Source organism: Rhinopithecus roxellana, chromosome 15 (assembly GCF_007565055.1).
Source record: "Rhinopithecus roxellana isolate Shanxi Qingling chromosome 15, ASM756505v1, whole genome shotgun sequence".
Lineage (NCBI taxonomy): Eukaryota > Metazoa > Chordata > Mammalia > Primates > Cercopithecidae > Rhinopithecus > Rhinopithecus roxellana.
Genome location: NC_044563.1, coordinates 6,524,164 through 6,534,074, shown reverse-complemented (window position 1 = coordinate 6,534,074; position 9,911 = coordinate 6,524,164). Strand labels below are relative to the sequence as shown.

The 9,911-nt window shown below is 57.5% G+C and overlaps 1 protein-coding gene across 2 annotated transcripts; it reads right to left on the bottom strand.

The window, feature by feature from the left end:
- Positions 1 to 579: 579 nt before the first annotated feature.
- On the bottom strand, positions 580 to 5,221 carry CABP2 (calcium binding protein 2). 2 transcript variants are annotated; one of them, XM_010366330.2, is made up of 7 exons: positions 4,891 to 5,047; positions 4,152 to 4,322; positions 3,576 to 3,606; positions 2,677 to 2,811; positions 1,687 to 1,796; positions 1,429 to 1,576; positions 580 to 797 (listed from the first exon to the last, which is right to left on the bottom strand). In XM_010366330.2, the coding sequence occupies exons 1-7, from the start codon at positions 4,930 to 4,932 to the stop codon at positions 772 to 774; spliced, it is 663 nt and encodes a 220-aa protein (XP_010364632.1). In that variant the 5' UTR covers positions 4,933 to 5,047; the 3' UTR covers positions 580 to 771. The 2 variants fall into 2 exon arrangements, with proteins under 2 accessions (XP_010364632.1, XP_010364631.1); XM_010366329.2 differs by having other exon boundaries at positions 581 to 797; positions 4,148 to 4,322; positions 4,891 to 5,221.
- Between the last annotated feature and the right edge of the window lie 4,690 nt (positions 5,222 to 9,911).

Below are 9,911 nucleotides of genomic sequence, written 5' to 3'. Positions count from 1 at the left end.
TCCAGATCCTGGTTCCCCACGCTGTGCTCAGTTAGTGGCTGGGGGCTCCCTGGAGGAGTGAGGTTTCAGCCCAAAAGCTGAGGTGTCTCCTGAAGGGGCCAGTGACTGAGCCCTTCTGCTAACTCACCCACTCCATCCTCTAAGTTGAACTGCACGTTCTTGAGGGGAGCTCTGAGCAGTGTGCCTCCAAGGCTACTGCAGGAAAAGTGACATCAAGCTTGGGAAAAGTCTTTCTGCGGTACTTTCTCCATGCTCAAATGTCATCATGGAGCTAGCAGGAGCTGTTCTCAGGATACACGGCAGGAAATGTGGAGGCCAACACATGCCTGAGCTCGGGACAAGAAGGCTCTGTTTACTTGCTAGGGATGTTTCCTGACACTTGCTCTGGGCTGGGTCCAGGATCCAGAGAGGAAGAAGAGAGGGTCCCCATCTTCCTGGAGCTCACAATGGAAGGGACTTGTGATCCAAGAGGACACTCCCGGTCCTTGATTTTGGGGGCCAAATACTGGAGCCTCCAGGATGAGCAAGTGAGAGACAAAAGCCATCTCCCCAAGCTTGGAGATATTTTACTGTCAGAGAGACAGAGACGAGGCCAGGCAGCTTTATTGGAGAAGTGGTGGTGGGGGTGAAGGCAGGCAAGGGCGCTGCACACCGGTGGGATGGGGAGGAGAGGGGTGTCCCTGCTGGAGGCGATGGGCTTCAAGGAACATGCTGGTGGGCAGAGGCTGTGGTCCTTGAGTCCTGTCTGCTGCCTCCAGCTTCTGTACAGGCTCACCGAGACATCATTCGCACAAACTCTGCCAGGATGAAGCCAGGGTTTTGGGTCTGTTCTCTGGACTGCACTAGGAGTGAGGACCATCTGCAGGCCTTGGGGTGGGTGGGAGTGTGGTTGAGGGGAGGGTCTGCAAGGGCATCCTCTGGATCTGATAGGGAATAGGTCTCAGGGCCAGGAAGAGGGGGCTTCGTCTTATGGGGGAAAAAACAAACAAACCCTTGTAATGGAACTTGTTTTCCTTTTTGCTTTGACAGGTGGGAAGCTCAGGAGCAACTCTGGGGCCTACTTATGGGAATGCATTTCCACAAAGTAATTTTCCTTGGCTTCTATTACTATTTAATCATTTTCCTCCTTTATGGAAATGCAGCATAGAGGAAGAGCTGGGTTCTGGATCAGGCTGCCCAGATTCAAATCTTGGCTCCATCTACCTGCTTTTGCTTAGTGCCTAGGCTTTCCTGAGAAAGGACTTTCTTCTCCTGCCTATGGGGATAACAATTCCTTCCTCTCGGGTTCTGCATGATGATTAACTAGGAGAGGACATTGGGGTGCGTGTCACAGGGTCTGGTGCACAGTGGTGATGCTTGCTGTGCGGTTTCTTATCTGCTAGGAGCCTTCCAGGGCGTGTGTTGCTACGTGCGGCAGGGGGTAGGTACCTTCGAAGTCGACCAGGCCGTCCCCATTGAGGTCCACGTCCTGGAGGATCTCCTCCACCTCCCGCTGGCTGAGGCGCTCCCCCAGCAGGGCCTTGAGGGCCGCCCGGAGCTCGCCCACGCTGATGCGGCCGTCCCCGTTGGTGTCGAACTGTGGCGGCGTTGGTCGTGGCGTCTGGTCACTGACAGTCATTCACACGCGCAGCCCCTCACTCATGGCAGACACGCAGCCCCGCCCGCCCTCAGCCCCAGTGGCCGCACCTCCCGGAAGGCGTCCCGCAGCTCCCTGACGCCGATCATGTCTGCAGTCTCTGCCAGCAGCTTGGGGCCCATCAGCTCCACGAAGTCTTCAAAGTCCACCTTCCCGCCACCTGGGGGTCCCGTCCATTACAGACCCAGGGCACCAGAGACCCCTGCCCCGCCCCTGGCCCTCCCTCCTCTGCCCCCTGCCTTTCCTTCGTGAATGGATCCTTTCCTCCTTCTGCATCTGAAGCCTGAGCCATCTATATTTCCCAATGGGAATCGCCCTCCAAACAAGGCACGGATTTGGCCAAAGGTGAAAGGAAAACCACTCTCAAAACCTCTTGGGCTGGGCGTGGTGGCTCACGCCTGTAATGCCAGCACTTTGGGAGGCCGAGGCAGGCGGATCACCTGAGGTCAGAAGTTCCAGACCAGCCTGACCAACAAGGTGAAACCCTGTCTCTACTAAAAATACAAAAATTAGCCGGGCGTGGTGGCCGGTGCCTGTAATCCCACCTACTCAGGAGGCTGAGGCAGGAGAATTGCTTGAACCCAGGAGGTGGAGGTTGCAGTGAGCCGAGATAGCGCCATTGTCACTCCTGAGCGACAGAGCAAGACCTCATCTCAAACAAACAAACAAACAAAAAAAATACCCAAAACAACAACAACAACAACAAAACCCCCCACAAAACTTCTTGGAACTTTCCTTAATTTTCCTGAAGAGTTCGGTTGGGTTCAAGTCCTGGCTCCAAGGGACTTGCTGTGTGACCTTAGACAAGTCCCTTAACCATTCAGTTGCCTCATTTACAGAATGGGAATCACAGTCCTTGCTGTGCCCACCTCCTAGAGGCGGGTGAGATTCTCCAGGGGCAGAGAGCTTGCCTTGAGAATGACCAAGGTCATGGGCTCTGGGGACAGCCAGTGCAGTCGCCTCTGTATCTGGGTTTGGCTTCCTGGGCCCAGCCAAGGCTTCTGGAGGACTGGGGATGGGGATAGGTCCGAGGCACATACTGATTTGTTGTGAGATCTCAATGAGCTCCATCTCGGTGGGCATGTAGCCCAGGGTCCGCATGCAGGCACCCAGCTCCCGGCAGCCGATGTAGCCGTCCCGGTCTCTGTCAAACTCCTGGAAGGCGACCTGCAGCTCTGCCAGGCAGGGTGGGGTCAGTCCTTCCCCCATATCCCCCTGATCCTGGCCTGGACCCACCTACCCTTCTCCCTTGGTCTAATCATCCCTCCTTCTGAACATCAGATTCTCTTTGCTGCCTCAGGGCCTTTGAACGTGCTGTTCCTGTTATTTGTTCTTTCAGCACATATTTGAAGAGTATCTACTATGTGCCAAGCTCTGCTCTAGGCACTGGGGATACAGCAGTGAAATTTTTCAAAAAGAAAGAAAGAAAGTGGGGGAAACAAATTACGACCGCTTGAAGATTTGGTCTTTTGTCACCTACTAAAGGAAGCCATCCCTCTACATGTGGGCTCCCCAGCCCGTTTTTTCCTTTCCTGGAAAGCACGTTCACAATTTATACTTGTAGCCGACTAACTGACGTTGGTCTCCAGAGGGCACTGGCCATATCTGCCTAGCCGGCTGTGTTTCCCAGTGCTTAGCCAGGGCCAGGCACACAGTGGGCACCCAGGAAGTGTCAGCTGAATGAGCAAATATAAAAGGGGCCCTGTCACCTGCCTGGTGAGTGAGACCAAGAAATGACAGCTGGGTGGGGGTCTGTCATCCCCTCCCTGCTCAGTCTTGTCCCCATTTCCCTGAACCGGTGCCCTGTAGCCTTCTTGCTCCTACTTCCTCCTGGAAGCACTGAGGCCCCCACCCGATGCCCCCCAACCCTGTGTCCCCTCCCTATGCCCCCCATGCCCACCTCCCCTCCAGGGAACCAGTTCCTTCTCCAACCCTTTACCTTCAATCTCCTCGGGCCGCAGCTCCCGGTCCTGAAGGGCACAGAGGGGTTAGGAATTCCCCGCTCCTCCTGATGGCTGTGCCCTTCCTTCTTGCTCCTCAGCGCCCCCACCCAGCCCCACACTGCAACACGCACACGCAGGGCCTGTGTCTGTCTCACTGCTCAGCCCTGGTTCCCACCCAGTCCTGCTCACTGGCCTGGGCGACCGGGTGCCCCCTTCCCTGCTTCTGGCCTAGGTCACTCCTCGGGCCGTCCCCACCTACTCCGTCACCCTCTTCTGGGGCAGGGTGCTCCCTTTGCTGGTGGTGGATCTGGGGTTTGGGCAGAACCTCAGACTTGGTCCCACCAGCCTCAGTGTCACTGTTGATCTCTTCCGTTTCTGGGGTCATTACGCTCTCCTCTCTCTGCACCCCCACCCCAGATCTGTGTGCCTTTGCTCTGATGTCCCCACCCAATCCTCTTCCCCCCAGCTCCAGGAGAGGCAAAGCGAGGGGCAAGGGCAGGTGGGCTGGCAGGTGAGGGGCTGGCGTGACGGGGTAAGGGCAGGCAGGCTGGCGGGCGGGCGGCCGTACATACGAGTTGGGTGGCGGCAATGCTGGGCCGCAGGAAGATGCAGGCAGGCCCCACCAGGCTGTTGAGCACTGAGTAGCCCTGGATGCCTGGCCTGGGGGCCCCCTGCTCCGTGGGGCTGGAGCTGGGGCTGGGGCAGGAGCCCCTTGGTGGGGAGCCGAGCCACTGCCAGGGGTCCTGCAGCAGAGCCGGCCATGAGCTGGGGCAGTGGCCACGGAGCTCCGGGCCTGATGGCCCTCCCCACTCCTCTCACCAGCTGCTCCTGCCTTTGGAGCCCAGCACAGGACAGTAGGGAAGGGGCTGGGGGGTAGAGAGAGGACCCTCACCCGTGAGCACTTTAGGCAGAAACAGTCCATCCTCTAACTGTTCTATTGGGCAAACTGAGGACCAGAAAAGGCAAGAGACTTGGCCAAGGCCACTGAGAAAGCCAGCGGCAGAGAGGGACCTTGTGCCCAGCTCTGTCTCCTAGATGGAGGCTGGCTAGCAGAGAGCGGGGACCTGCAGCCAGGATGGGGCAGCTGGATGGGCAGCTGGGGGATCTGGTGAGCCTGGCAGGGAAGACCCAGCGGTCTGTGGGAGCCAAGATCAGGGTGGCCAGAGGCTGTGACTTCCAGGAAAAAAATCTCCACCTGGGGCAGTGTGCAGCCCCCAACCCCGCCCGGCCCTCACAGGGCTCTGCCCATCCCATCTGACCCTCAAGGTCCGTTCTAGCCTCCTGGCCTGGGCTCTCCCCTGACCCTCCTACCTTAGGGCCCCGGCGCCGGGGCCTCTTGGCACAGTTCCCCATGGGCCCTGAACCATGCCAGGCCTGGAACCCCGGGGGTGGCCCGGGCTGGGCCTCAGCGGATGCTGCTGCCCGCGGACTCCTGCCAGCCCCCAGCTGCTCCCGGTGAGAGCCTGGGAGTACTGCCGGGGATTTTCCCGGGGTTTTGTGGGGAAGACTGGGGGCGGGTGGGCAGGCGGGGGACCTGGGCCCGGGGCTTGGGTCCTAATCCGGGATTATCTTTGAGCATCTCCACTGCTGAGGGGGGCCACTTGGGCCCAAGGCCCCCTGGAGAGCACAGACACCCCAGACTGCGTCCTGAGGGTCTTCCAGACACCCCTTCTCCAGCACCCTCCCCCAAGCCCTGCCTCTAATCTCTCCCAATCAGGGGAGGTTTAATGTCTTCAGAAGCAGGGCTGGGTCCCAGGAGAAGGAAGGCAGGCGCACAGTGTGCCAGGGTGGGCTGTGCCCTCCGAATGGCACAGAGGCCGGTTAGTATGGACACGCGGGCCCTCCCACACTGCCTCTCAGAAAGAGGAAGCCACTTGGCCCAGCCCAGGAAGCCCCTGCTTCTCTCTGCCAGGACCCCAGCTGGGCCCTGGGCTCCTCACCTCGGGGGAGCCCCACTTGCTTGCCCTTGGCACCCCCTGCCTGGACTGGTGCCCTGTCCTTGGATGAGGAGCAGAAGGGAACCGCCTCGGTGTGTGGGCAGTGGCAGGGCTCGGTGAGGTTGGAGATTGGGAAGGGAAGCCACCCCAGCCCTGACGACCTGAGAGACTCCCCCATTGGCCTCTGCCTCCAGGTCGCCTCCCTGGACTGAGTCCCGGGTCTGTCCTCTGGGGTCCCCGGTTGGGGTGTGGGGTCCCTGCTGTTCACTCCTGGTCCCCTCACACCCCTGCCCACATTACCTGCCCGTAGGCTGCCTGCACCTGGGCCTCGAGCTCCTGGAGGAGTGCTCGTCTCTGGGTGGCTGCTGGGCTGCCAGGGGCCTGGCTGGTTCCTGGAGTGCCCTCAGAGGGGTTGGGGTCCCCCGCTGGGAGGCTGCCCTCTGCTGGGTCCTGGGGCTGGGCCATGGAGATGAGGGCCTGGTACTTCCTCCTGGCTGAGGGACGCTGCTCCCCTCCGGCCTCCCCAGTCCTGCGGGAGAGTGCCTTGTGGGCAGCTGCAGGTGTGGCCCAGGTCCCTGCTGCTCTTCTTTCTGTCCCTTCTCCATAAACTGGGAGAGCCCCATGTCCCCAGAGTCTCCCAGAGTCTCATACCCTCCCTAGCTCCCCGTGGCCCCTCGTGTGGCCCTGTCAGCCTGGTGAAATCCTCATGCTGGCACAGACTGTGCCCGGGGCTCCACCTGATCACCCTTGTGGGCCCGGTGGCCGGCCCTCCCTGCTTGCCTGTGGCTTCCTCCCCCCAGCCTTCTGCCTCCATCTCTGGCTCACAGGCCCCCTGCTGCCCCACACACCCTCCTTGCTCACTTTCCATCTCACCCCCGCCCCTCTCTGCCCCCTGTGCCTCTGTGTCTGTTTTGCCTGCAGCCCCGTCTCCATCCCCTCTGACCCGCCACCTTCTCTCTCAGTCTGGGTCCAGTGGTGTCTCTGCTGTCTCTGACCCACTCAGCCCATCTCTCTAATGGCTCCTTCCCTCTGTTGCTGCAAGCCCTTTCTTGTGTTGGTCCGTCTTTCTGTCTGTCTTTCCTTGTTCTTCCTATTCTCCCCACCATCCCGCTCCCAGGAGAGCTCCAGAATTCTGGAAAGGCCTTCCCCACCTCCCCAGCCCAGAGCCCCAGGGTCCCTCAGTGCTGCCCACCTCCCTGCCTCCCTCCCTCCTCCCCAGGGTCCCTCTGTGCTAGCCTCTCTCTCCTCCCCAGGGTCTCCCTGCACTGCCAACCCCCCTCCCTCCTTCCCAGGGTCCCTCTGTACTGCACCCTCCCTCCCTCCCTCCTCCCCAGGGTCCCTCTGCATTGCCCATCTCCCTGCGTCCTGCCAGGACCTCCACCTGGTCCTGCTGACCTTCAACCTCTTGCTTCTCAAGGAAAATGGGTGGAGGTGAGCCGGGCAGCCCCTGCTGGCCTCTCAGGCTTCCTTGCCATGCCCCCAGCCCACTCCCCACCCAGCTGCCCACTCTTCAACTCCCAGAATGAGGTCATCATCCTGCCCCAGTTCCATTCCAGGTCCCTCATGATTTATTCACCTGCCCCCTACACTGGCCTTTGTCCAAGGGAACCAGATCCCACTAGGTGCTGCCACCTGAGCTGGTGGCTCTGGCCTCTCTCGGCCACACACGGCCATCTATTCATGTATTCTCTCAGCAAACAGCTGATGCTGGCTGGGCCAGCTGCTGGGGCTATGTGACAGACCCCATCTGTGTAGAGAAGCCCACTCTCAGGCATGTCTAACCAGGAAAAGAGCCACCAGACACTCTCCAAGTGCTTGGGGTCATTGGCCCAGGCATCAGGGAGGCTTCATGGAGGAGGTGAGGGGATAAGGCAACGCTGCAGGCATTGCCTATTAATGTTTAACCTGTGCCTGGCCCTGGGTGAGAGCCAGGGTCCCTGGCAGGGATCAGCCTTGAACTTGGAGTGCCCCAGGAGCTGGAACCTGGCAGGTGTGTTGGATGGAGGCCCTTGGGAGGGAGGAAGGGGTTAGGGGCCTCTGGAGAGGATATGGGTGGCAGGAAGTCAGAGAAAATTTTAGAGAGGCTGAATCTGCAGCAAACATTTGTCCAGCACCTGCTCTGTACGTTCCTAGGTGCTGGAACCAGTCCCTGCTTCCTGGAACGTTTCACCTGCTGGGAGATGCACATTCAGCAAACCAGAATGACAATGGCCAGGGAAGTGCAGGAAGGGCCAAAGTTGTCAGGAGGGAGGCCTTGGCTGGGTGTGGTGGCTCACGCCTGTAATCCCAGCACCTTGGGAGGCCAAGGCAGGCGGATCATTTGAGGTCAGCCTGGCCAACATGGCAAAACCCTGTCTCTACTAAAAATACAAAAATTAGCTGGCACAGTGGCACATGCCTGTAATACCAGCTACTCAGGAGGCTGAGGCATGAGAATCACTTGAACCTGGGAGGCAGAGGTTGCATTGAGCAGAGATCGTGACGCTGCACTCCAGCATGGGTGACAGACTGAGACTCTGTCTCGGGAGAGAGAGAGAGAGAGAGAGAGAGAGAGAGAGAGAGAGAGAGAGAGAGAGAAATAAAGAGAAAGAAAGAAAGAGAGAAAGGAAAAAAAAAAAAAGAGGGAGGCCTTGCTTGATGGGAGTTGAGGACCTGACATGCTAACCAGGAGCAGAGGATGATGGGAATGGCTGAGCAAAGGGAGGGGTTGGCCTCACAGACAGAGGAAAGCCTCCACATCTGAGGGCAGGCTGGGGTTGAGAGGTGAGTGGAAAGGCTGGTTGTGATCATTCCCATTCCCTCAACCTTCAGTGTCCTTCACTCCCACCTCTGCACACGGAGAGCAGGAGCGGCCTGGTCTCCCAGGTGGTAACATCTCTGGAAACATTCCTCGGAGACAGGAATTCTCCTCTGCAAGACCGTAGAAAGGGCCGGCAGGCCTGGGTTCCCCCATGCACACACTGTGTCACCCTGGGAAAGGTATGTCACCTCTTTGAGGCTCAGTTTTCTCATCTGAAAAGTGTTGGTTGACCTAGCATCTGTCTCCCAGTGCCATTGTGGAAATTAGATGACAGGACCTGACAGGTTCCTGGCACATAGGAAGGTGCAGAATGTGGTGGGCACCACACGTAATGAATGATTCCATGTCTAAAGAACCATCTTTGAAAGTGGAAACTGGTGAGAAATGTATGTCCCAAAGTATAATCCAAAACAGTGGGGTCTGTAACCACTCAGAGTATAGAGGGTAAAAGAGTTTTCTATCAGGGAGCAAAAGCCTTGTGTCTAAGTGGAGGAGAAAGCCTGGCTTGGAGATCCCCCTGGCTTGTGTTCAATCAGCAGCATCCTGGAGCACTCAGCTTGGTGCCCTCTACTTGCCCAGCCTGACTTAGCCAAGCTGGGGTCCTGGCTCCAGTGTCTAGGATGGGTGGATCAGGGATTTGACTAATGGGTAGACAGAGGGAAGGATGGGTAGAAGGATGGTTGGTTGGCTAAAATGGGTGGTTGGATGGATGGGTGGATACTTTGATGAACTGGTGTTTAAATGGACAGATGGAAGGAAAGATGAATGGATGGACAGGAGGACAGATAGTTGGGTTAGTAGATGAGAAGTTGGATGGATGGACAGGTGAGTGGCTGGCTGTCTGGAAGGATGGGTAGGTGATTTGATGGGCTGGTGGTGCAATGGTTGGTAAATGGATGGGTGGATGATTGCATATAGTTGGTTAGGTAGATGGTTGGATAGATGGATGGATGAATGAAAGATGGATGGATAGACAGGTGGCCAGTGATTGTATGGGTAAATGGGTAGTTGGATGAATAGGTGGATAAATGGATAGGTGAATGTCTTGATGGACTGGCTATTGAATGTTTGATTGATGGGTGGATGGATGACTGGGTAGATGAGGGTTTAGATGGATAGAGAGATAGATGGAAGTGGATAGATGGCTGGGAGGATAGACTGCTGGTGAAGGTCGCGTGTGTGTGTGTGTGTGTGTGTGTGTGTGTGTGTGTGTGTGTTTTGAGACAGGATCTCACTCTGTCACCCAGGCTGGAGTGCAGTGGCACAATCATGGCTCGTGGCTTACTACAGCCTTGACCTCCTGGGCTCAAGCAATCTTTCTCTCAGCCTTCTGAGTAGCTGGCATTATAGCCATGTGGCACCATGCCCAGCCATTTTTTTTTATTTATTGCAAAGATGACATCTTGTTATGCTTCCCAGGCTAGTCTTGAATTCCTGGCCTAGAGCAATCCTCCTGCCTTGGCATCCCAAAGTATTGAGATTACAGGCAGGAGCCAAGGCTCCCGACAAAGGTCCCATATTCTTCATTAGAAGAGTTCATTAGCGTACAGACTATATTCTGCCTATTTTGGTGTCTCCCATGGTGTCTAACCCAT

Coding starts and splice junctions, on each gene's coding strand:
- CABP2 (XM_010366329.2), bottom strand. CDS start 4,946: ATGGTTCAGGGCCCATGGGGAACTGTGCCAAGAGGCCCCGGCGCCGGG. Junction 4,323..4,890: donor CCCGGCGCCGGGGCCCTAAG/GTAGGAGGGTCA, acceptor GCTCTGCTGCAG/GACCCCTGGCAGTGGCTCGG. Junction 1,577..1,686: donor TGCGGGACGCCTTCCGGGAG/GTGCGGCCACTG, acceptor ACGCCGCCACAG/TTCGACACCAACGGGGACGG.